The sequence below is a fragment of the Triticum aestivum genome, chromosome 5D, assembly GCF_018294505.1.
Source record: "Triticum aestivum cultivar Chinese Spring chromosome 5D, IWGSC CS RefSeq v2.1, whole genome shotgun sequence".
Classification (NCBI taxonomy): Eukaryota; Viridiplantae; Streptophyta; class Magnoliopsida; order Poales; family Poaceae; genus Triticum; species Triticum aestivum.
In genome coordinates, this window is record NC_057808.1 from 492,832,134 (window position 1) to 492,856,281 (window position 24,148).

Genomic DNA, 24,148 nt, shown 5'->3' on the forward strand with positions numbered 1-24,148 from the left:
CGTAAGCCACCCACGGAAGATACCACGTAATCCAGCACCCAGCCCACGCCGCCCGCGCCCTAGCACGAAAAGGAAAGAAAATACCCAGAAAAAAACAGGAGGCTGCCTGCGAACTACGCGGGCCTCGCAGCGCAAGAGCCCTAGGCAGGAGGCGCCCCCCCTTTTCCCTTCCCCCCCACACGACGCCCGCGCCGCGCCCGCCTCCTCCTGCCCCCCTCCCTCCCCCGCGCCCCCGCCTCCGCGCCGCGCCGCACCGCCCATGGAGCAGGGCTCGTACTCCGGCGCCGGCGGGAAGATCCGGCGCCGCCCGCCCCCGCGCGCCTCCGCCGCCACCCCCTACGACCGCCCCCCGGCCGCCGCCGCCTCCCGCCGCCTCGCGGCCGCGGCCGCAGCCGCCTACCGCGGCGGCGACGGTGAGGGAGACGGCTCGGGCGGCGGCTGGGTGTCGCGGCTCGTCGACCCCGCCTCGCGCCTCATCGCGGGCGGCGCCGCGCGGCTCTTTTCCTCGGTCTTCCGCAAGCGCTTCGCCGTCGCGCCCCCCGCGCCAGCCCCCGCCGCGGCGGCGCAGCCCCCCGCGTCCCCGCCTCCCGGTGAGCCTGCAGCTTCCCCTCCTTCCCGTTTCCCCCCTACCAAGATTCGTGTTTGCTCGCGCGCGCTCCCCCCTGAGATTGGCTGCGCCTGCGGGCTTGGGCTAGGGTTTCGGGCTTCCCCGGCATGCTGCTAGGGTTTAGCTTAGATTGCGGACCACCTGCTTCCCTTTTCGGTAAATTCTGACCTGACGAATGCTATTGCTGGCACGAAGCGCCAATTTCACGATGAACAACGGGTGTTTACTGGAGACCTATAACTAAAGTTTCAACTTGCTTTATGGTTAAAGTCGTAGTTTGTGTCGATATATATATATATGGATGTGGGATGTGCATGGCTCTGCGTCCTCAAGAACAACACAGGGGCTTGGCTTGAAATTAGTAATACTGGACTACTTCTATTATCCTGTGCGATGCGTCACGTTGATGTTTGTAAGCTACACTTAAATGGCATCGATTTTTTGTTTCGGAGGGGAGTGTGGTCTTTTGGAACTATATGTTTGGTTGGGTAGAAATTACTAGAATACAACACAGGAGATGTTCTTCATGTTTCAGTTGTAATTGCATCATACTGTTGTCGAGCTTATATCATTGAGCTGCACTTACAAATCTGATACCTGTTTTATGTATGCAGGCCAAGATGCTGAACCTAATCAAGATTTGCCTGAGGCAACACATACGGTAAGTAGCAATCATGGCGCAACCTGTTTAAGCACATCCCCTGTTGTTCTGACCAAGGACTGTTTGAAATTTTTACGCAGGGTTTATCTCCAGTGGGTGGAATGGCGAAAGGGAAGGACCTCACTGGTACATCCGGTGACAAATCATTGTCTGAAGTAGAGCATCTGTTAATGCGGAAAACGTTCACCAGGAAAGTATCTGCATATTTTGTTCTTCTTGAACTTCCAGTTTTCTACTCCCTCCGTAAAGAAATATAAGAGCTTTTAGATCACTACTTTAGCGATCTATAAACGCTCTTATACTTATTTACAGGGGGAGTACTAGTTATTTTTCTGTTGGTAAGTATCAAAATATGTTGATTGTTAGCTGTTCATGGTGAATTTTGATCCCCTAGTATAATGGATGATGTATGGCCTTTTGATGTTCAACTTGCTTCAGTCCACAGTATGCATTAATCCAAGTCATTTCTCTTTTTTTTTTTTGGTTTCTTGTTCCATTATTTTGGACTGAGCATTGTCTCCACCTGATATCCTCTGCAACATTATCTCTTCCCCACTGCTTTTGTACCTGTTCTTGATGATTGGATTCTTCTGTGCAGGGTTGAGTTTGATCGTCTCACAGACTTGCTGCGTGCAAGAACTGTAGAGCCTGCTTTGTCTGCGCAAGTGGACCACCACGAGGATAAGAATGAAACAAGAACCAGAATTGATGGAATAGGAGGCTCCACATCTCATGGGATGGCTATAGACCAATCTCCGCCCGCTGATGTAAGGAGTTACTTTGCTTGTGTAATTTCCTTTTAGTTGATGGATAAATTTGTATCAAGGTGCTGGTAAGGATCATGTGAACATTTTTGACGAATTCCATCAAGTGTATGCTGTTAGTAGATATTTGTTTAGAATGTTATCTCAGTGATTTCTGTGGTCAGGTTAGTGATGATGCTCACTTGACTTTGCTCGATCAAACTTGAATATGTCAAGTAAGATGGTAGCAAAATTATCCCTGTGATCTAGCAACTTTCATTGGAAGAATACATCAATTTGACATCTGATGTGGTGTCAGTTGTTTAGATTGATCAAAGTTCATGTGTCTGTTAGGACCTCTTTCGATTCACCTGCACGTTATTAGGTGCACAAATGTGCAGTTGAACAGTTCATGGATTTTACCTGCAATTCAAACAGGGTAGCATGGATTTTACCTTTTAGTTTCCTTGCTTTGCCTGTCTAATACAATGCACCTGGCAACTAAGTTATTCAGTGTGTAAGTTGGGAGGAAGAGGCAGGCAAATGTAGCTGTACTTCTATTAAACTTGGTTTGAATTTCAGTTGCCTTTTTTAACTATAATTCATATTCAATTTGCAGGTTCCTATCCGGGATGTTAAGTCCCCTGCGGACCTTGCCAAACAATATATGAGCTCCCGTTATTCAAGAGAACCCCAACAGAGTAGTTTAAGGAGCCAAGTACTTTTTGGTAACAAAGCGGAAGCAAGCAACACTGGCTATTATAGGACTTCTGGAGCACCACTTGTTCAGGAGCTGAATCAAGTCAACAATGAAAACCCTGTACTTCCTGTGAATGGCTATATGGCTTCAGGATTACGTGGGCGGTCAGCAATATGTAAAATGTCCCGCTCTCCATTTTTTAAGGTAGCTTTGTACTTCTATCTGCTGCACATCATTCTCTTTCCTTCTCATAGTTCTACGTTTATATTTTGCTCCACGTGGCATACTTTTGTCCTTGTATGGTGCTTGAATTTTCTCTTTTCAGTTGAGCGATTTTCAACTGCAAAACTGTGATAGTTGTTTTTACTAAATATCTATTTATGCCTAGCAGGGCCCAAGCTCTTCCAATGATATGAATGTTTCACCATTTTCATTATCTCATGCACGAACCCCAAGTTTGGCTGCTGGAGGCAGGCAGGTAATTGGTGGAAGATTTCTGAATTTGAAATAAGTCACATAGTGCACTGTATATTCTTGTTCATGTTATATATTCAGCTTGAAAAACATGCCGTTTGTTGAAAAGCAGTTGAAACATGGTGTGGATTTATGGTTGATACCCAATCGACCCTTCTAATATCTTTTTATATATATGGACAAACTGTTGCATATCCCAACATTAATGAGGCAGAAAGTAACAGGTCATCCTGTTTGACTGAAACTAGGGGCGTTGTGACAATGACCCATTTAGAGTTTAGTCTCAATATAAATAATAAATTTAATATTAGTGAGGATTGAGGAACATTCTACATCAGATTTTGCATGGTCTGGACTATATCTGCCAGAGCTTTTCTAAATCATCTGTCTTCCTAACAGGTGTTGAAACGAAGAGGCACAGAGTTTGACAATGAACTTGGATCTGTTGGCCCCATACGCAGGATTCGTCAGAAGTCGAATATGATGTCTCCTTTTAAAGATGCTCGTGCTAGTCCTCGGGGAAACTTTCTTCCTACCCGTACTATTGGTTCAGATTTTGCCGAAGGCAGTTCACCCCATCAGGAACCTCCTAGTTCAAAAAGACTACTGCTTGAGTCCGGTCAATCTCTGCGGACTGTAGAAAGACAGAGACATAGTGAAGGTGGCAAACCTCCTAATGATGATGTTCCTCCTGTTCCAACTCAACCAAACAAGATGGCTGAGAAGATATTTGAGCAGCTTAACATAATAGCTCCATCACCAAAGGGCAAACAGTCTGGCAAACAATCTGTTGCTTGGGAACCAAGGCAATCCATGTCCAATGGGCCAAAGGGTGTAAGTGACCCCAGTAGTTCCCGACAATTTCAAGATTTGGATGGAGTTAATCATCCCCATGATTCTGATCTGAATGGTTCTACATTGAATAAAGACAAGCTGATGAAAGATAGATCATCAAAAGTTCATTCCAATACGTTTCATCAGGATTTAGGCAACAGAGACATGAAGTCTGATCATGTTGCTATTCTTAATAAGCCTGCCATTTCGGGGAATTCAGTTTCTGCTACTACATCACGGAAACCAGGTTTCAAAATGGCTGTTTTTGAGGTATGGTAGAAATGTTAATGCAGTGTAAATTAGTCATATAAGCACTTATGATCTGAAAGTTATATTTACCATTTTTTGTTTTGTACGTTTCAGGATTTAACTGAGTTTGACGATGATCTGGAAGCCCCCGTCCCATCAAAGAATTCAAAATTTGAGACAGATGTGAAGGCAACTGAGCAGAAGTTTGATTCAAAGATGAAGGAGCGGAAAGTTCAACATGTTACATTTGAGCAGAAAGTTGAATCAACCTCATCGAAGCAGAATGTTATCAATTCTTCAGTTACTGAACAGCCTAGAACATCCACATCAAAAGATGTCTCTACACCCGGCTTGTTTTCGTCCAGTGATACTGAAAAGAAGGGCACCCCCAATGTTCCCTCAAATAACAACACTGGTTTTACGTTTCAACATGTACCTCCTGCAGACCGTCCTGAGGGTACTGCTTCAGCAGTTCCACTTGCTTCAAATAAAGACGATAAACAGACCAGCGCTTCACCTTTTATGTTTGGTGCCAAGCCATCCAGTACATCAGATTTGGAAACATCAACAACCGCTGGTGTAAAAACCAAAGGAAGACTTGGGGAGAGGTGATTCTCTTGGAACTCTTTTTTCCTCATTTTTCCTTAAGCACCCATGTTTAATTATTTGGTTGCATACCCATCTTTTGAAAGATTTTGGTATTACCTGGAAGGGATATCATAAAGGTAGGCTAGAAAGAAATCTGTTAGGAGAAGAGATGCATATTAGTTATTCACTTGAGGAGCTTCTTTCATATTGTATTTTGTCGCAATAATATTAAGATAATTAATGGCAAGGGTCGAAGGGTGTGCACCAAGTTCAGACTTGTTGTATACTTTTGGATTGTAGTGAAAGTGCTTGTGTTGTTCTATATCAGTCTTCAGCCTACCATGTGCGCAGACCAAGGATGTAGTAATTCTAAGAAGAACGAGACAACAGACACCTTAATGTCACAGTACTACCAATCAGCAATTCCCAAATCAGTTAAATAGGGGTAAAGCGCAAATATTGACTACAATATTGATTCCCTCAATGGGCAAATATTGTGTTTTAGTGTCGTCCATGTATACATCTCATGTATCAGTAGCTCATCGCTGCCCTACTCTCTGGGAATGGAGTTTCCCGAGGCCAATAACATATAGTGAGACGGAGTGAGCATTGTAGTTACAACTGTGAAACATATAGTAAGGGTATAGTTTGAAAGATAAGGGCATCTTAGTCATGTTCAATCACTATGGATCAAAAAATTGGAGGACAACCCATCAGAAATTCTTGTTTCTTTTGTTTATAACTCAAATTTTGTTTTGGATTTGTGAGGCATTTATTTTTCATAGGCAGTTGCATTCTACTATTTGGAGTATCTGCTAACGTGTTCTGCTACTTGTGTTTCCAGTGTCACGAAGCCCGCATCATTGGACACACCTAATTTGGAGCAAGGCAATGGAAGGGAAGGAGCTGGAGATATCCATAAGTCATCTGACAAGGTGTTGCCTACGGCTGCACCAACATTGACTCCACCTCTCCATTTTGCTTCTGCTGCATCTACTTCACCGGGCCTGAGCAATGGCTTGTCGCACACATCACCACCGAAGTTGTCAAATACCACGCCCACTGATAAACCTGCTGTCAGCACCGCTCCATTAACTACCATTGCCGACTTCTCTGTATCCAGCAGCAGTCCACCTGTTTCATCTTCGGTTCCTGCATTTCCAACTATCAATTTTGGCTCCAGCACTCCAACGGTAGCAGCACCAAAACCAGAGACCACATCCACAGAGACAAAGCCAGCTAGCACTTCACTCTTCGGTACCGTGGGTGCTACAGCTGAATCCAAGTCTAAAGCCCTAGAATCAGCCAGCAAGGCATCATCCAATTTGAATACTGCGTCCATTTTCTCATCAAATATCACAACCTTTTCGAGTTCTCCAGTCACATCCTCTTCTTTCTCGAGCACTGCAACATTTTCGTCTTCTCCTGTTGCATCCTTTAGTGTTGGAACTGCACCAGCTAATTCTACACCATCTACTACATCTGCTGTCCAGTCCGCTTCAACGGCAGCGTTTGCATTCTCGAGCTCAGGAAACAGCATATTTGGGTTCAGTTCTCCATCTCAATCTACTGGTCTGAGCACAACTGTTGGTGGCAGTACCTCTCAACCATCTCCTGCTAGCACGATCTTTGGTAGCAAGCTGCCACAGCCACAGGGCACAATGTCACAGCCGCCTCAGAGTTCAGCCACGCAGTTTAGCTCTTCGTTCCCGATTGTGGCTAGTGGAGCGGCAGCTTCGTCATCGGGACCTGGCACTGTCTCTTTCGGAGTGAGAGCTTCTCCCCCTGGGACCTTGTTTGGAGCAGGAGCATCTTCATCTGGTCCTGGTACCGTGTCTTTTGGAGCGGGGGCTTCCTCATCAGGAGGTCCAGGGAGTGTTTCTATTGGAGTAGGAGCTTCCTCATCTGGCACTGGTGTCTTCTCGTTTGGAGCAGGGGTTTCGTCATCTGGAGCTGGGACTGTATCTTTTGGAGCGACGCCTTCCTCATCTGGACCTGGGACTATGACTTTTGGAGGGACAGCTTCCTCATCTGGACCTGGAACTGTGTCTTTTGGCGTGACAACTTCCTCTTCCGGGCCTGTGTTTGGTAATTCACCGTTTGGATCTGGAGCTGCCGCCTTCTCTGGATCTGGAAGTGGGTTTGCATTTTCATCACCTAGCTCTTCCACTGCCTCGTCCTTGGCAGTGGCTAGTACAAGTATGTTCAGCAGTAGCTCCACGGCTTCATCGTCCGCTGCTCTCAGCAACCCTTTTGGTTCAGCTTCGTCCTCTCCCAGCATGTTTACATTTGGACAATCAGCATCTTCAGGGGGCGCGTTTTCATTTGGAGCACAGTCAGCTCCAGCTTTCTCATCGCAAGCTCCTCCAGTTTATTCGTTTACCTCGGCGAGCGCAAGCATGAATTTGTCTACACCACAACCTGCATTTGGGATGACAAATGCCAACACAGGCTTCGGAATGGGATCTCCTGGAAATGACCAGATGAGTATGGAAGACAGCATGGCTGATGACACTAACCAAGCAGCACCCCCGCAAGTGTCTGCACCAGTGTTTGGTTCTTCGTTATTTGGGCAGCCAGCTAGTTCACCCGCCGCTCCAGTATTTGGGCAGCCAGCTAGTTCACCGGCCACTCCAGTATTTGGTGCTCCAGCTGCCCAGCCTGCGGGAGCTTTCCAGTTTGGCGGTCAACAAGGCTCGGTGCAGCAGAACCCGGCATTCCCAACTGGTGGTAGCTTAGAGTTTCAGGGCGGGAACTTCTCGTTGGGCAGCATGGGCGGCGACAAGTCCAACAGGCGGATCATCAAGGCCAAGAGGACACAGAAGAAAAGGTAGCCTCGCTGTTCAATTTGGCATTACATGGTGGCTATTTTCGATGGTGCAATGTCCGGGAACGTCATGTGGATGGGAACTCCGGAGACGATGATTTCGTATGGCCATACACATGTTCCAGCATCGAAGCTGTCCCACCCACAGGACATATATCTATCTGGAGGTTGTCATGCGAACCTCAACTCAAGGTCAGTGTAGAGTAGCCACTCAATTATATTTTCTTGCTTGCTTGGTGGGTCAGTCGTAAGGTTGAAGCCCTGGTGGGGTGGCACATGTTGTAGTAGTATGCTTGTGCTCTTGGGGTGTAAAATGGAACAAACAAGAGTGTATCTGAAGGTGTAATTTTGTCTGAGTTTCTTATTTGCGTCCGATCCGATATAGTTGTCTTCGCAGAGAAAGTGTACTGGTGTATTATTTATTGTTTCACACCCAACTGGCTTAGAACTCTAGTTTAGATTGTAATTTTGTCTCCTTTTCCCTGCCGTCTGGTCTGGTTTATTTCATATTCTTATTTGCGTCCGATATATTTGTCTGGTAGAGAGGAAATGCACTGGTGTTGTACTATTATTATTTTTGTCTCACACCCCAGCAGGCTTGTTTTGGAAGCACTAGAGCGTGCGTGCTTCCTGGATGTTTCCCTTCATCTGTCAACGCGGCAATGTGCCGTGTTTGTTTACAGCGTCCGTCCGTCCGTCCGTCCTTATGAGCTGTTCCGTTTCATCGCCAGTCTGTGTTATCCATCCCCACGGAGAAAGCGACCGGGTTTCTCCCATCTGCTTGACCCGTTCTCCAGGAAAAAGGAAGAAATCGGCATCCATGCTTTGAATTTGCAGTCACGTAGCATGCCCAAGCCACGTCGGTCGCGATCCCCGTCAGAAACAGGGGATGTTACAGGGACGTTGCCAGGCCACCTGCCGGGAAAAGGAGGCCCTCCGGCCAGCGGCTCTTCTTCCCTCCCTGTGTGGGTAGAGACGGCGACGCCCTTTTGGACTTTGTCGACAGTGCCAAGCGGCGAGCGCGGCACGACCTGGTCGGCCAGCAGCGGGGGGACGCGCTTTCTTTTCTTTCTCCGAGCTCGCGTTGCGGTTTAGGCACTCCGCCCAGGAAGAAGCCGGGAAGCAAAACGGCACGGGAAATTATATATCTACTAGTATATGCGATCGATCTTCCTCTCGCATCCCACTTCGCCCCCTCTCTCTCTCCCCCGTGCTGTGCGGTGCCATGTCGAGGTCGCAGATAAGTAGATGCAGCTCGCTAATCATTGCCTCGTCTTAAGTCTTAACTAAGAGGCGGCAACCACCTCCTGCCCGCGGGTGGATTTCTTTTTGTTCATACGCACACAGTACCTCCCGTCACGTACTGCTGCTGCTGCTGCTGCCATTACTTTTTGTCCGTCTAGTCTTCTCCTTCGTCTTAGATATCCTCGCGGGGCCGGCCTCCATCGTCTTCCTTGTCCCCTTGCTCTCTTCACAACAGTATATCATCATCGTCGCCGAGGGCCCGTCCGTCCGAGCTCTTCGTCCACAGTTTTGTTTTGTTTTGTTTGTTTGTGGACGCCGTACCTTTGCTTGAGCAATTTGGTTTCTTGCATAAGCATTCGCCTTTGACTGCTTCTTTCCAAGGCCCACCAACCATCTTCAATGTGCTCATTCAACAATTCTGCCTCTTCCTCTTGATGCATACGTAGCCCCTGCCCGAGAGGCGTCAGATCATGGCATTCCACGCTGCAGCTCCAACTCCTGCCGGATGGAAGGCGTTGACTTCCTTGGCTCATCGATCCTGCTAGCACTTTCCTTCAATCCAGCCCATCTCTTCCCGGTTGGAAGGTAATAATCCTTCCCCTTCCCCTGTTGCGTGCGTGGCTCCCCTGCACAGCAAGGGAGGTTCACCCCGTGATCTCGTCGACCACGGGCGGTGCGCGCGCTCCTTGGATCCGAGGCGCAGGAGTAGTGGGGTGGTTGGTCGGCTCCTGTCCTGTCCCGGCCCGGCGACCCATATAGATTCGGCGATTCCGCCTTGGTCCCGTCGATCCACCCATCGGCAGCGGCGACGATGGGCAACACGTGCGTCGGCCCCAGCATCGGCAAGAACGGCTTCTTCCACTCCGTCTCCACCGTGCTCTGGACCAGGCGCCCCGACGGCGAAGCCCTGCCGCCCGCCAATGGAGGCGTCGCGGACCGGGCGCCGCCGCCGGACGCGCCGCTGGCCGTCCACATCGTAAGCAAGGCGCCCGAGCCCGTCAAGATCGCCTCCGGCACCGCCAACGCCAAGCCCGATGAGGCGGCGCAACCCAAGCCCAAGGCCAAGCCGCCGGCACATCCCAAGCCGGCCGCCCCCGCCGCCGCCAAGGAGCAGGAGTCCAAGGCGTCCACGGACTCGTCCAGCAGCTCCGGCTCCGGCGGCGAGGCCAAGCCGCCGCACCACCGGCCCAAGGTGCCCCCGGTCAAGCGCGTGTCCAGCGCCGGCCTGCTGGTCGGCTCCGTGCTCAAGCGCAAGACGGAGAGCGTCAAGGAGAAGTACAGCCTGGGGCGGCGGCTCGGGCAGGGCCAGTTCGGCACCACCTACCTCTGCGTCGAGCGGAGCAGCGGCAAGGAGTACGCCTGCAAGTCCATCCTCAAGCGCAAGCTCGTCACCGACGACGACGTGGAGGACGTGCGCCGGGAGATCCAGATAATGTACCACCTGGCGGGCCACCCCAACGTCATCTCCATCCGGGGCGCCTACGAGGACGCCGTCGCCGTGCACCTCGTCATGGAGCTCTGCGCCGGCGGCGAGCTCTTCGACAGGATCGTGCAGAAGGGCCACTACACCGAGCGGAAGGCCGCCGAGCTCGCCAGGGTCATCGTCGGCGTCGTCGAGGTGTGCCACTCCATGGGGGTCATGCACCGGGACCTCAAGCCCGAGAACTTCCTCTTCGTCGATCAGACGGAGGAGGCCGCGCTCAAGACCATCGACTTTGGTCTCTCCGTCTTCTTCCGGCCTGGTGAGTTGTTGGTCAATCTGTGTGGTGCAACCACCATTCTGTTACTAATCATAGCTAGAGTTCATCTCCATTGTTCTTCAGAAAAGGAAACACTTGCCTATGCTCGTATTTATTTTTCAGAGAAGTAAACACGAACAATAAGTACCATTCATTCAAGGCATTGCACTGCATCTAGATTGGCAAGAAAATATATATGATTTGGCATTTTGCTACCATGGTTCTGTATTTCTGTTCCTTGATTTGATCCATAATTCGGTCACGGGCTCACATCCCATCGAGACTGATTGATGTGACCATGTTGTGGGCTTCATAAAGCATGACAGCATACTGAATTTTTGCAATGCATTGTGCTTTCACCAGCATGTTTTTTTTCTTCTTTCTGAGAAATTATGCCATTCAGCTGCAATCATAAACAGATTGGTTGCACATCCTTATCATGCTGCACTCTGAACCTTATCCATCAGATTTGAGACATTCTCCACTGTAATCTCTGCTAATGTGGATCTTAATTATCCCAGGTCAAATATTCACCGACGTTGTCGGAAGCCCCTACTATGTCGCGCCGGAAGTGCTGAAGAAGAAATATGGCCCCGAGGCAGACGTGTGGAGCGCCGGTGTGATCATCTACATTCTGTTGTGCGGTGTGCCGCCATTTTGGGCAGGTATGAATTGTGTTCACTTTCAAGTTCTTAACTTCTTTGATTGACACAATGCGCAGTTACTTTACATTTTTTTGTTGCCATTTTGATCTAATTACAGCGTTTGTTTCTTTTCATCGATCAGAGAACGAGCAGGGCATATTCGAAGAGGTTCTACACGGGAAACTCGACTTCGAGTCAGATCCATGGCCCAGCATCTCCGAAGGCGCCAAGGATCTCGTGAGGAGAATGCTCCTCAGGGACCCCAAGAAGAGACTGACTGCCCATGAAGTTCTACGTGAGTCATTAAATTTCTCATCACATGACTAAATAAATTCTAGTTCTCTCAATGGTTTTTATTCTTTAGTGAATTGTGTTACTGAAGATTGTTATTTTTTGCATTGTCTCAGGGCATCCATGGGTCCAGGTTGGCGGTCTGGCTCCTGACAAGCCTCTGGACTCTGCTGTTCTATCCCGTATGAAGCAGTTCTCGGCCATGAACAAGCTGAAAAAGATGGCTCTCAGGGTAAGAAGTGTTCACTTCCCGGCTTGAAATGATTGTTTGTTTCGCATGCCTTTTCGCTCTGAATTGTCATCTTGCCTTTGTGCTCGTCCACCAAGCCAAGTGGCCGGCACTACCTGCCATTTGGAGCTTGGTGGATGTTATCATGGAAGAAACCAAGAACGCAAAACCATCCAAGTTGACTTGTCCTGACGTGTATGTAACTGTCCAGGTGATTGCGGAGAACTTGTCCGAGGACGAGATCGCCGGCCTCAAGGAGATGTTCAAGATGATCGACTCGGATAACAGCGGGCAGATCACGTACGAGGAGCTCAAGGTGGGGCTCAAGAAGGTGGGCGCCAACCTCCAGGAGTCCGAGATCTACGCGCTCATGCAAGCCGTAAGTTTGTCACTCAAATTCACAAGAGTGTGATGAATCCAGTGAAAGAAGTGTGTTGGCATTGACACGAAGAATGAAATGGGGTGAACGCAGGCGGACGTGGACAAGAGCGGGACGATCGACTACGGCGAGTTCATCGCGGCGACGCTGCACCTGAACAAAGTGGAGCGGGAGGACCACCTGTTCGCGGCGTTCCAGTACTTCGACAAGGACGGCAGCGGCTACATCACCCCCGACGAGCTGCAGCTCGCCTGCGAGGAGTTCGGCCTCGGCTCCGACGACCTCAGCCTCGACAACATGATCAGAGAAGTCGACCAGGACAACGTCAGTCACAGCTTCCCTCCCTTCTACTAGTTTCTTCTCTTCTCTTCGGGGCGCTCTGACTCAACTGAAACCAAAATGCCGATGATCTCGATCGTGTGTTGGTTGTTTTGGCAGGACGGGCGCATAGACTACAACGAGTTCGTGGCGATGATGCAGAAGCCGGCGCTGGGGCTGGCGAAGAAGGCCGGGGCCGGGCTGGAGAGCAGCTTCAGCATCGGCTTCAGGGAGGCGCTGAGGATGGCTTGAAGGAGGAGGAGGAGCTAGGTGGTAGTCATGGCGACGCTAATTTCGTTCTGCTCGTCGAAGACGCTTGTTGTAGAGACATGGTGAGGCGATTGAGTTTTCATAGGGTCGAAGTGGCAGCAGCTCCTGGCGAGTAGCGGAGGGTCGGGACTCGGGACAACGTGTGTGTAGTAGAGGCAGGCAGGCAGGCCCGGTGATTTTCTTCTCGCTACTGGATTGGTTCAATTGTGTATTATACTGAGTATAAACTACAGAAAGCTTTTCCCCTCCTTGTATACAGTACGGTTAGAAATGAAACCTGCACAAGTTGGATTAGCTTTATAGGAAGAGTCATATGAATGTGGCAAATTTGTGAAACTTTTGAAGAGCCCCAAACTCAAGTGCGAATACGTTTAGGGGATTTTCTCTAGCATCGCTGGCTGTGGCTCGGTGGCTCTCCTCCCCGTCTTCACTGGCCACGAGTAGAGCAGCCACCCAAGCAGACGGACTCCTACAAAGGAGAAACATCACATAGAATTTTTTTGTATTGAGAAACATGGCCGCCAACATCGATTCCAATGATTCGTTGCATTTCGGACCATGCCAATGTGCCACTAGAAGAAATGCTCAAACCATGGCCCGTGAAAGATGAATTCCACGTACTTTCTAGACTCCTTCACATGCGTACAATCATGCTTGATGATATTCTTTATCAAACTACTTTTGTGGATCATATATCCTAGCCCTAGCTAGCTCATGGACATCATTTAGTGGCGAGAAGTCATTGTTGGCCACAGGAAAGGAGGAAGAAGAAAGGCAGAAGAAGTAAGAAGAAGATGAAGAGAGGCTCCCATGTGGGGTTGAATTGGTTTGGGGAATAATTTTAGGGGTCTTCTAGATGAATAAAAGTTGAATCCCCTACAAATTAGCTTTTTAGATGATAGGGGTTACGAAATAGAATTATAGGATAAGGGATCCGCTAGAGAGCATCTTTAGCCCATTCCCCAAAAGCTATATATATGTGAGGAGATGTGGGCTAGCCTAACTGAAAGTGGGTCGGGTGGACGGTTGACTGCCTGAACTCCCCTTGATCTCCCCTAATTTGGGGTCGGACTAGGGATTTCAAACATTTGGGTGCGTTCGGGCCTAAATAGGCGTCCACATTGGAGGCCTAAAAGTATCTGGACCATCCGGTAATCGTTAGTGGGACAAATGTTGGTTCTCTTATCTCAAGACATTTGTCTCTCAGTGATATATTATGAAAATGATTAAACCCCCATTTCAAAACAGAAAAGGCGTCGGTTATATGAAGACTCTAAGGTTGTATGACTTTATTCAAGTCGTCGGAAAACCACACCATTAATAGGGGTTGAGGTGTTCGAGAAAGTCAGGGGATCATGCAAAACTCATACACTAAGCCATCCCATGTGCCTATAAGGATTTTTTGCGTCAAAAACCTAACCAAGTGCCACTATTGTTGTGACCTCTGGGCCCCTGAGGGTCTAGGGACTGGGTCCCAGAGTCAAGGTTTTCACTCTGGAGTCTTCATGTCCCTAGGCCATCTGACCCCGTGCCCTCAGGCCCCCTCCTCCACACGATTATCTCTCCAAAAGGGTCAGGTCCCTGGGGTCTTTGACCTCCGGGTCCACGGGGAGAGGATTTTCTCTTTGGATAGTCTAGGTCCCCGGAGTCCATGGCCCTCGGTCCATGGAGTAGGGGTTTTGCCTTGGGTGATTCCAGGTCCCTAGGGCCTTCATCCTGGGTCCCCTTTGTCCTTTGGATCGAAACGGTCACAAAGGGCTAGGGGAGGAGGCACTGGTGCAGCGACGTCCTATACAAATGGTTTTTTACCCCTTTTTCGACATAGTTTTAAACCTTCGCCTTGCCTGTGTGTGCGATAAGGGGAGGGGGTCCATCCCACACGAACCGAAAAATCGTTGGCGATAGTGATTGATGATGCAGACCCTCTGCCAAATGTAGTCGTATGCGATGCAGGAACATATCACCCACACTATATTTAGGCACATGTGTGGGATTGGGGATCAATCACATACGTCTCTCATGAGTCAAATGTGTCTAATTGCTCAGGGAAACCAAATGGTGTTTGCCATTTGACCATTTACAAAATATTACCTAAACCACACGGGCCATCATAGAAACTGTGCGAGATATCTGGCCCATCACACACGAGTCTTCTATGGCAAGCGTCTGCCATGCATGATACCATCGCACACGTTCCTGAATATTTTACGAGTGGGATTGCATTTTGCATCGGGGACGGTTTCCTCTAAGCTCACGTGTGAGAGAATGTGCTATCACAAACGATTGAGGAGCCCCTACACACACGTAGAAGTGTGGTAAATCATCTGCGATTTATTATGTATCACCAATGGTTCAGTTCATATCTCGTGTCCTTGTCCTATAGATCACATGCGGTTGCGCTATGAGTGACGTGTGCTTTCCGTTATGGATCCCACACACTCAGTTACTTGAACCGCGTGCCATAGGAGAAGACGTCAGGAACCTTGGCGTTTCGTGTTGGAATTTGAGGAGGACACTTCCTTGTGGTCCAAACCGACTTTGGGGAGGCCCCTCTCTAAGTTGCGACCCCATGATGTAGGATCGAAAGTATGTCTAGGGGGGGGGGGGTGATTAGACTACTTGACCAAATAAAAATCTAGCCTTTTCCCAATCTTAAGTCTTGGCAGATTTTAGCAACTTAGCACAAGTCAAGCACTCAACCTACACATGCAAATCTAAGAGTATAGCAGCGGAATGTAAATCATTGCATATGAAGGTAAAGGGGAGGAGTTTGGAGGGAGCAAACACAATGTAGACACGGAGATTTTTGGCGTGGTTCCGATAGGTGGTGCTATCGTACATCCACGTTGATGGAGACTTCAACCCACGAAGGGTAACGGCTGCGCGAGTCCACGGAGGGCTCCACCCATGAAGGGTCCATGAAGAAGCAACCTTGTCTATCCCACCATGGCCATCGCCCACGAAGGAATTGCCTCACTAGGGTAGATCTTCACAAAGTAGGCGATCTCCTTGCCCGTACAAACTCCTTGGTTCAACTCCACAATCTTGACGGAGGCTCCCAAGTGACACCTAACCAATCTAGGAGACACCACTCTCCAAAAGGTAATAGATGGTGTGTTGATGATGAACTCCTTGCTCTTGTGCTTCAAATGATAGTCTCCCCAACACTCAACTCTCTCTCGCAGATTTGGATATGGTGGAAAGATGATTTGAGTGGAAAGCAACTTGGGGAAGGCTAGAGATCAAGATTCTTGTGGTTGGAATGGAATATCTTGGTCTCAACACATGAGTAGGTGGTTCTCTCTCAGAAAATGTATGCTGGAAGTGTAGGCACGTTCTGATGGCTCTTTCCACGAATGAAGGAAGGGTAGAGGGGTATATATAGCCTCCACACAAAATCTAACCGTTACACACAATTTACCAAACTCGGTGGGACCGAATACTCAAACTCGGTCAGACCGAGTTAGTTCAAAATGTGAACGTTAGGATTTTCGGTGGGACTGACATGTCAACTCGGTGGGATTGACATGTCAACTCGGTGGGACCGATTTCATTAGGGTTAGGGCATAACGTAATCTCGGTGAGACCGATCACATGAACCTGGTGAGACCGACTTCTGTAATAGGCAAACAAAAAGTTGGTCAGGCAAACTCAGTGGGACCGATTCGCTCATTTCGGTGAGACCGAAATGTTACGAAAAGGAAATAGAGAGTTTGCATTGTGAACTTGGTGGGACCGATTGCTCATCTCGGTTAGACCGAAACGTTATGAAGGGAAACAGAGAGTTTGCAATCCCATCTCGGTGAGACCGAGATCCCTATCGGTGAAACCGAACTGATTAGGGTTTATGGCTATGGCTATGTCAAATGAACTCGGTGGCGCCGGATAGATCAAATCGGTGGGGCCGAGTTTGACTTTTGGTTTGGGACATATGTGGATGTGAGAAAGTGATTGAGAGCTTTTGGAGCATATCACTAAGCATTTTGAGCAAGCAAGCCATTAAGCAACACCTCATCCCGTTTTAATAGTATTGGCTTTTCCTATGGACTCAATGTGATCTTGGATCACTAAAATGAAAATGTAGAGTCTTGAGCTTGAGCCAATATGTGTCCTTAGCATTTTAAGGGGTCCACATCTCTATTCCATGCCATGCCAATCATTGAACTTTCTGAAATGATCATCTTGAAAGAGTATTAGTTCAATGAGCTATATGTTGTTAAGAATTACCAAAACCACCCAGGGATTAGTTGCACTTTGAATCTCCCCCTTTTTGGTAATTGATGACAACATATAGATCAAAGCTTCGACAAATGATAATAAGAATGAAATACATTGTTGCTTTGAGAAGTATGTGATAAGCAAGAGCTCCCCCTAAATTTGTGCATTATTTAAAATTTGCTTTTGAATGCAAATGCACAATCGATTAGGATCATGGGTTACTCTTCCATGTCACGTACATCTTGGTGGAGAGCTCAAAATGATAGAACATGAAAATATGCACTCATCACCAAGGCAAAGTGAATGATCATACATGAGAAATAGATAATATCATCATCCAAGCACAAGCATTAAAGTATGATATGATAAAACACATGACCATACAAGTATCTCACATACAATCAGAAAGTATCAACCAAGCAAGCAAACAAATAAGTATCAAACAAGTAGAAAAAGAGATAGCAAAAAGAAGCAAATCTCTCTCTCTCTCTCTCAAAGCCTATGATCTATACACTTTCTCCCCCTTTGGCAACAAGTTACCAAAAATCTCGAAAATGCATAGTGCTATGCATCTCTCTAGACTTGATCTTCGGGAGGCGGCGTTGAGAGGACTCCTAGACGAATGCATCTGTTGAAGTTGTTGGAGCTGGTGGAGTTGCAACCGGAGGGGCAACTGAAGCTGTGGCTGCAGGTGCTGACGTAGTAGCTCTCGTGTCTGTCACAGGCACTGTTGCAGATCTATGTGCCCTAGGCACTCTCTGAAAAGCATCTGTGGTGGCTTTCCCTTTCCTCTCTTCAGCTTCTTCCTGGAGCTGCTCAACAACTGTTTGCATTTCTATCACCTTCAAGTCAAGATCATAGAACTTTGTTTCAATGACCTTCTCTAGGCTCTCTTGATTCTGAGTCAGGAAGACCAATCCTTTCTCAATCCTCAAAGTGGCTTGAATAAGATATCCAAGTTGATCTTGTTTTGACTTGAGGAAAATTTGTGAAGCCTCTCCAACACTTGGCATCTTGGCTGCCTTCTCAGCTTTTGCTTTCTCCCTCTTCTCTTGAGCCTCTACTGATGTGGGATCTTCAGCATTCATGACAACTGTGTTGTCCTCAAAGTCAGGCCTCAAGGGAAGGTGTTCTTTATCCAACAAGTATGTGCCTGTGCCCATCTTGGAGTTGATGAGCATCTGGATGTGTGGAGCATGCCCACATGATCTCTTTTGGTCTGCAACTGTCCTCTTGATTGTCTCAACAATCAAACTCATCACTTTAAACTTCTGGGGCACATCAAACATCTAAAGCAAATTGATGGAGTGGCCTCTGATCATCCTGTGATCTTCTGATTTGGGCAGCAAGGTGTGCCGCAAAATGGTGTTAATAGTGGCCAGTCCAGACAACAGATAATATACAGAGCCTAGCTTGTGATTCTCCAAGGCTTTGTCAGGAATCTCCTTGTACATGTTGGCCATGGAGTTGTGATCTTTCTTTTTCTTGGCATAGACATCTATGTCATCCTTATGCGGGGCATTAATTAGCTTGGACCACTCATCAACTGTTGATTGGTACCTTGTACCCTCAGACATCCATACAATCCTTTCATCTGGATAGAAATGAGCTGTAGAATAGAATTGCATAATGAGCTCATCATTCCACTTGGTCAGTTTTTGACCCACAAATTTGTCTACTCCATTGAGTCTGAAACTTTCATGCACTCCTGGAAAGTGGTCTTCATTGTTGTCGATGTACTTCCAATCTACCCACTTCATGTCACACACTATGGGCTTCTTATCCAACAGAATTGTCTCATAGAAGTCCTGCTGTTCCTTGGTGTGGAATCTATAGTCCACATCAGTCCTTCTCCTCACATCATATGGATCTGATTGTCTCCACAATCTGAGACATGCATCCTTTCCGACTTTCATATTTTGTGCCACTGGATGATTGTCATCATGGTCAGGGATCTTTGGCTTTAAATTTCTGAGCACTTGGGTTTCATCATCATCTTCTTCTTCAATTTCAGGCACTGGGGCCTTGTTCTTCTCAGCAGCTGGTATGTTTCTTGTGCTTCTCTTTGGTGCAGTCTTGGTGGCTGGAGCAGAAGCTTTGGGAGCGGTCTTGGGCTTTGATGGAGCAGCCCCAGACTTGATGGCATCCCCCATCAGCTTCTGAGTCTTTGATGCTGGTGCAGCATCTTCTTCTTCATCTTCTCCCTCATCCTCAGTTGGGTCTTTCATCATAGAGGATCTTCCAATTACTTTGGCCATGGTCTTCTTGACCCTTTCCTTTCTCTTCTTGCCCTCACCAGCCTCTTTTGGTTCAAGGGTGAACTCAATGGTTTCTTGTGTTGAGGCTCTGGCTTTGGACATGGGCACTCTCTTGGCAGGAGCCTTCTTGTTCAGACCAGGCTTTGTTGAAGCAGCTGTGCCAAATTCCTTCTTGACTAATTTCTTCTTGGAGCTAACCTCTTCCTCAGCAGCAACATAGTCGTCATCCTCTGAATCAGAATTCCTCTTTCTTCTCTGCCTAGTAGCAGCCTTAGGCAGGTTGCTGGGAGTACTTCTGCTGCCTTCATCATAACTACCAGAGGGACTAGTGCCCTCACTCAGATTTACCTGCTCCTCAGACCTGTTCTGGCTATCACTCTAATCAGTCATTGTTGACACTGCAAACTGAAAGCTGACCCTGTGAATAGTTATAGATGAGATAGAATGGATGACCATCACAAAGTGCAGAGATTTTGCAAAACAAATGAGTCAAAAACTTAGTTTTAGTTTTCCACAGAAAGCATTTCGGAGCTACCGATTTGTTAAACTCGGTGAGACCGAAGCAACTTTGGAGTCTAAACTAGTGGAATCGGTCAGACCGAGACAAAGTTCGGTGACTCCAAGATTGCTAGGGTTTCACTGAGAGTTGAACTCGGTCACACAGATTTGCAAGTTTCGGTCAGACCGAAAGTTACAAGTTCAATGGCCTAAGCCAAATCGGTGAGACCGATTTCCACAACTCGGTCGGTCCGAGATGAGTTCGACGGAAACCTAACCCTAAATTTTCGAATCAAAACTAATCTAAAAAAAGTTTTTGCTGGATAGGATGATCTCATACGTGGTAAGAATCATGGCAATGACTTTGTGCTAAGAATCGGAGTAAAAGGATTGCACAAAGGGTCAAACTCATACCCTAACTCGGCGATGAGCTTGCTACGGCGGCAACGGCGGTGAAGATTTCCGTTGACGGTGATGGGGACCAGTGGCAGGGGGTCGCTGGCGACGAGAGGACGATCCGGAGACCCGAGTCGGCAGAGCAGGACATGTGCGGGCGAATAGGTTTCGGAAAAATTTCCAAAATTTGACCCGTCGGTATATATATCCTGACCCTGTTGGTGTGGCCGAGTGGAACAACTCGGTGGCACCGAGATGCAGAATCGCAAGCGGTTACTGCAACTCGGTGTGACCGAACGGTTCTAATCGGTTGCACCGAGATTGAAAACCTAGATCAACTCAGTGAACTTGGTTTGACCAAAAAGGATGAATCGGTCAGACCGAAATGCACAGAGAGGTTTTGGAGGTTTAAGTCTATGACGAATCGGTGACTCTGAGTGCTCCTCACCCAGAGGGTTCGAATCCGACTTGATCAAACTTTGTGATGTAGCATGAATAAAGTTTGAGAAAATCATAGATAGCTAGAGGAAGTTCTGAGGCATTCTTGTCCATCCATTTGGCGAACGAAGAAGAGCCAGACAATCAAAGCAACAAATGGATGTCCTCGAATGAGAAAAATATGCAATCAACATGCTCACACAATAAGATGGCAAATGAAGTATGTGGCAAAGCATGCACAAACACTCTAGCATCTATCAAGCAATTGACAATGACTAGGTCATCTATATATGAGTATATTGACTTAGGAGTCAAATGAAAACATTTGATCATAGGTCATACTCATCGTTTAAGCGCAAGTGGGGTTACCACTTTTACATAAAGCATTGTTGTGTTCACACCAATAGAGTTGCTTTAGCTCAATTCTTAGAGTAAAGCTCCCCCTAGATGTGATATCCCCCTAAGAGCGATGAACTAACCTTGGGTTTTGTCGATGATGACTTCATGTAGATGTTGAAGATGTGGATGCTCAATGTTGATGTAGATCATTTGGAGCAAACCATTGGAGTGAGTTGCACTTTCAATACATATATGGGTTAGTCCCACAAGGAACAAACAAGGATATCCATAGACATAGAGTGAAGTACACACAAGATGATGTCCATGAATGCATTATATTACCTTGTCCCTTGTATTACCAACAAGAGGGTTTGTGATTCCTTGAATTAGTGCAAGATGTGGAAGTTGTTCGCACTTGTTCTCGCCAAAATGATATGAGTGAAATATGTTGGCGGAGTCACCCTCAAGAACTCTCTAGTTCTTCTTTTTCGGGATCCACATCAACTTGATGGGAATCCTTGGAGTTGTAGTCGTACTTGATGAAGTAGAACTTGATGTAGTCTTAGGAACCCACTTGACCAAGGCCTTAGGAGCTTCTTCAAATGCATCAATCTCCTCTTGAAGCTTGTCCTTGCCTTTTTGCTTGTGGTCTTGTGGTGGAAGATCATCTTGAGCTTGTGTTCCCTTGAAAGAAGTAGGATCATACTTCTCTTGTTGAGGAACAAACTTCGTCTTGGGGTATTGATCTTCTTCCCACTCAACTCCATTGGCATTGAACTTTCGTTCAAAACCAACACCTTGATTCTTCCGGTGCCTTCCTTGCTGGCGTACAATTTCCTCAAATTGCTTACTTCCGGCAAGGTTCTTGTAAACACCTTTCTCTATAATTCCCTTCAATAAGCTATTTTCTTGCTCAAGTGTAAATTGGCCAAGAGAATCATTAGTGGAATCAAGAGAACTACTAGAAGCAACAACATTGGATTTAACATGATTATTGTTACTACTAGAAGAAGAATCGTTCTTGCTCTTGTTACTAGATTTTACTTGTGGCATGTAAGTAGACAAGAGTAAATGCTTGGCAATGTAAGAAGAACTTTTCTTATGAAGATCATCATTGATTGCTTTTAAGAACCCATGCTCTTGCTCTAGATTGAGCTTTTCAAAGCGTAGCTTCTCATGAGTCTTTAAAAGCTCTCGATGATCTTCTAAGGTAGTTTCATGAGCTAACTTAAGAGTTTTTAGTTCTTTAGTTAGACGCTCAATCTCCTTCTTATCATCGTCATTCGTTTTATCTTGATTAGCATGATTGATAGCAAGTTCATCATAGTTTTCATCACTAGAGTTGTCAACAAGTAAATCATCATCACCTAGCAAATCATCTTCATCACTATTGAAATCATCATACTCGGGGTGTGATACCTTTGGGCCTTTAGCCATGAAGCATCTTCCAATTCCTTCATTTGGTGAGTCAAATATGTCATAGGAGTTGGTTGACACAAGTGCTAGACCGGCAACACCTTCATCTTGAGTATATTCAGAGTCGGAGTGATAACTTCTCTCAGAGTGATGGTCGGAGTCAGAACCGGATACCCATTCACCAACATGAGCTTGATGTCTTCGTTTTGTGTAGCTCCTCGATGACTTGTCCTTCCTTTCCGAATCCTTGCTTCTGCGAGAGGTTCTTCGTTCATAACGATCATCTCTACTCTTTCTCTCTCTTGGAGGTGATTCTTCTCTTCTACTTCTCCTTTTAGGTGAGTCTTCTCTTCTTTTGTAGGGAGTCGTACACTCATTGGAGTAGTGTCCGGGTCTTCCACAATTGTAGCAATTACGCTCACGACTAGAAGATCTTTTGTCATTGTACAACCTTGACTTGGAACTTCTTTCTTTGCTTATACTCTTGTAGAACTTGTTGAAGTTCTTCACCATTAGGCTCAATTCCTCATTGAAGGCTTGTTTCTCGCTTGATGATGTAGGAGCATCACATGAGGCTTTGTAAGCACCACTTGACTGTTGGGGAACGCAGTAATTCAAAAAAAATCCTACGATCACGCAAGATCTATCTAGGAGAAGCATAGCAACGAGCGGGGAGAGTGTGTCCACGTACCCTCGTAGACCGAAAGCGGAAGCATTTAGTAACGTGGTTGATGTAGTCGAACGTCTTCGCGATTCAACCGATCCAAGCACCGAATGTATGGCACCTCCGTGTTCAGCACACGTTCAGCACGATGACGTCCCTTGAGCTCTTGATCCAGTTGAGGACGAGGGAGAGTTCCGTCAGCACGACGGCGTGGCGATGGTGATGATGAAGTTACCGGCGCAGGGCTTCGCCTAAGCACTACGACGATATGACCGAGGTGTGTAACTGTGGAGGGGGGCACCGCACACGGCTAAGAGAAGACTTGGTGTCCTTTGGGGTGCCCCCCTCCCACGTATATAAAGGAGGGGGGAAGAGGAGACCGGCCCAAGGGGGGCGCACCAAAGGGGGGAGTCCTACTTGGACTCCCGGTCCAAGTAGGATTCGCCGCCCCTTTCCTATTCCAACTAGGAGAAGGAGGGAAGGAGGAAGAGGGGAGAAGGAAAGAGGGGGGCGCCGCCCCCTCCTAGTCCAATTCGGACCAGCCATTGGGGGGCGCGGCCACCCCTTGAGGCCCTTCTCTCCTTTCCCCTAAAGCCCATTAAGGCCCATTACTCTCCCGGGCGGTTCCGACAACCTCCCGGTACTCCGGAAAATACCCGAAACACTTCGGAACCATTACAGTGTCTGAATGTAACCTTCCAATATATCGATCTTTCCCTCTCGACCATTTGGAGACTCCTCGTCATGTCCGTGATCTCATCCGGGACTCCGAACAAACTTCGGTCACCAAATCACATAACCCATAATACAAATCGTCATCGAACGTTAAGCGTGCGGACCCTACGGGTTCAAGAACTATGTAGACATGATCGAAACACATCTCCGGTCAATAACCAAGCGGAACCTGGATGCTCATATTGGCTCCTACATATTCTACGAAGATCTTTATCGGTCAAACTGCATAACAACATATGTTGTTCCCTTTGTCATCGGTATGTTACTTGCCCGAGATTCGATCATCGATATCATCATACCTAGTTCAATCTCGTTACCGGCAAGTCTCTTTACTCGTTCCGTAATGCATCATCCCGTAACTAACTTATCAGTCACATTGCTTGCAAGG

At 47.4% G+C, this 24,148-nt stretch overlaps 1 protein-coding gene across 1 annotated transcript; it reads left to right on the forward strand.

The window, feature by feature from the left end:
* The first annotated feature begins 244 nt into the window (after nt 1-244).
* LOC123123121 (nuclear pore complex protein NUP1) lies at nt 245-13,098 on the forward strand. Its single transcript, XM_044543569.1, has 17 exons — nt 245-590; nt 1,222-1,268; nt 1,349-1,458; nt 1,867-2,035; nt 2,631-2,915; nt 3,103-3,189; nt 3,585-4,289; nt 4,383-4,876; nt 5,701-7,686; nt 7,809-7,875; nt 9,983-10,670; nt 11,189-11,332; nt 11,454-11,606; nt 11,719-11,834; nt 12,043-12,210; nt 12,304-12,534; nt 12,649-13,098. The coding sequence occupies exons 1-17, from the start codon at nt 260-262 to the stop codon at nt 12,778-12,780; spliced, it is 5,913 nt and encodes a 1,970-aa protein (XP_044399504.1). The 5' UTR covers nt 245-259; the 3' UTR covers nt 12,781-13,098.
* Nucleotides 13,099-24,148: the final 11,050 nt, after the last annotated feature.

Excerpts from the sequence above, each read along its gene's own strand:
- LOC123123121 (XM_044543569.1), top strand. The coding sequence starts at position 260 with ATGGAGCAGGGCTCGTACTCCGGCGCCGGCGGGAAGATCCGGCGCCGC. Across the intron at positions 1,459-1,866 it reads ATGCGGAAAACGTTCACCAG|GGTTGAGTTTGATCGTCTCA; the intron begins GAAAGTATCTGC and ends TCTTCTGTGCAG. Across the intron at positions 3,190-3,584 it reads TGGCTGCTGGAGGCAGGCAG|GTGTTGAAACGAAGAGGCAC; the intron begins GTAATTGGTGGA and ends TCTTCCTAACAG.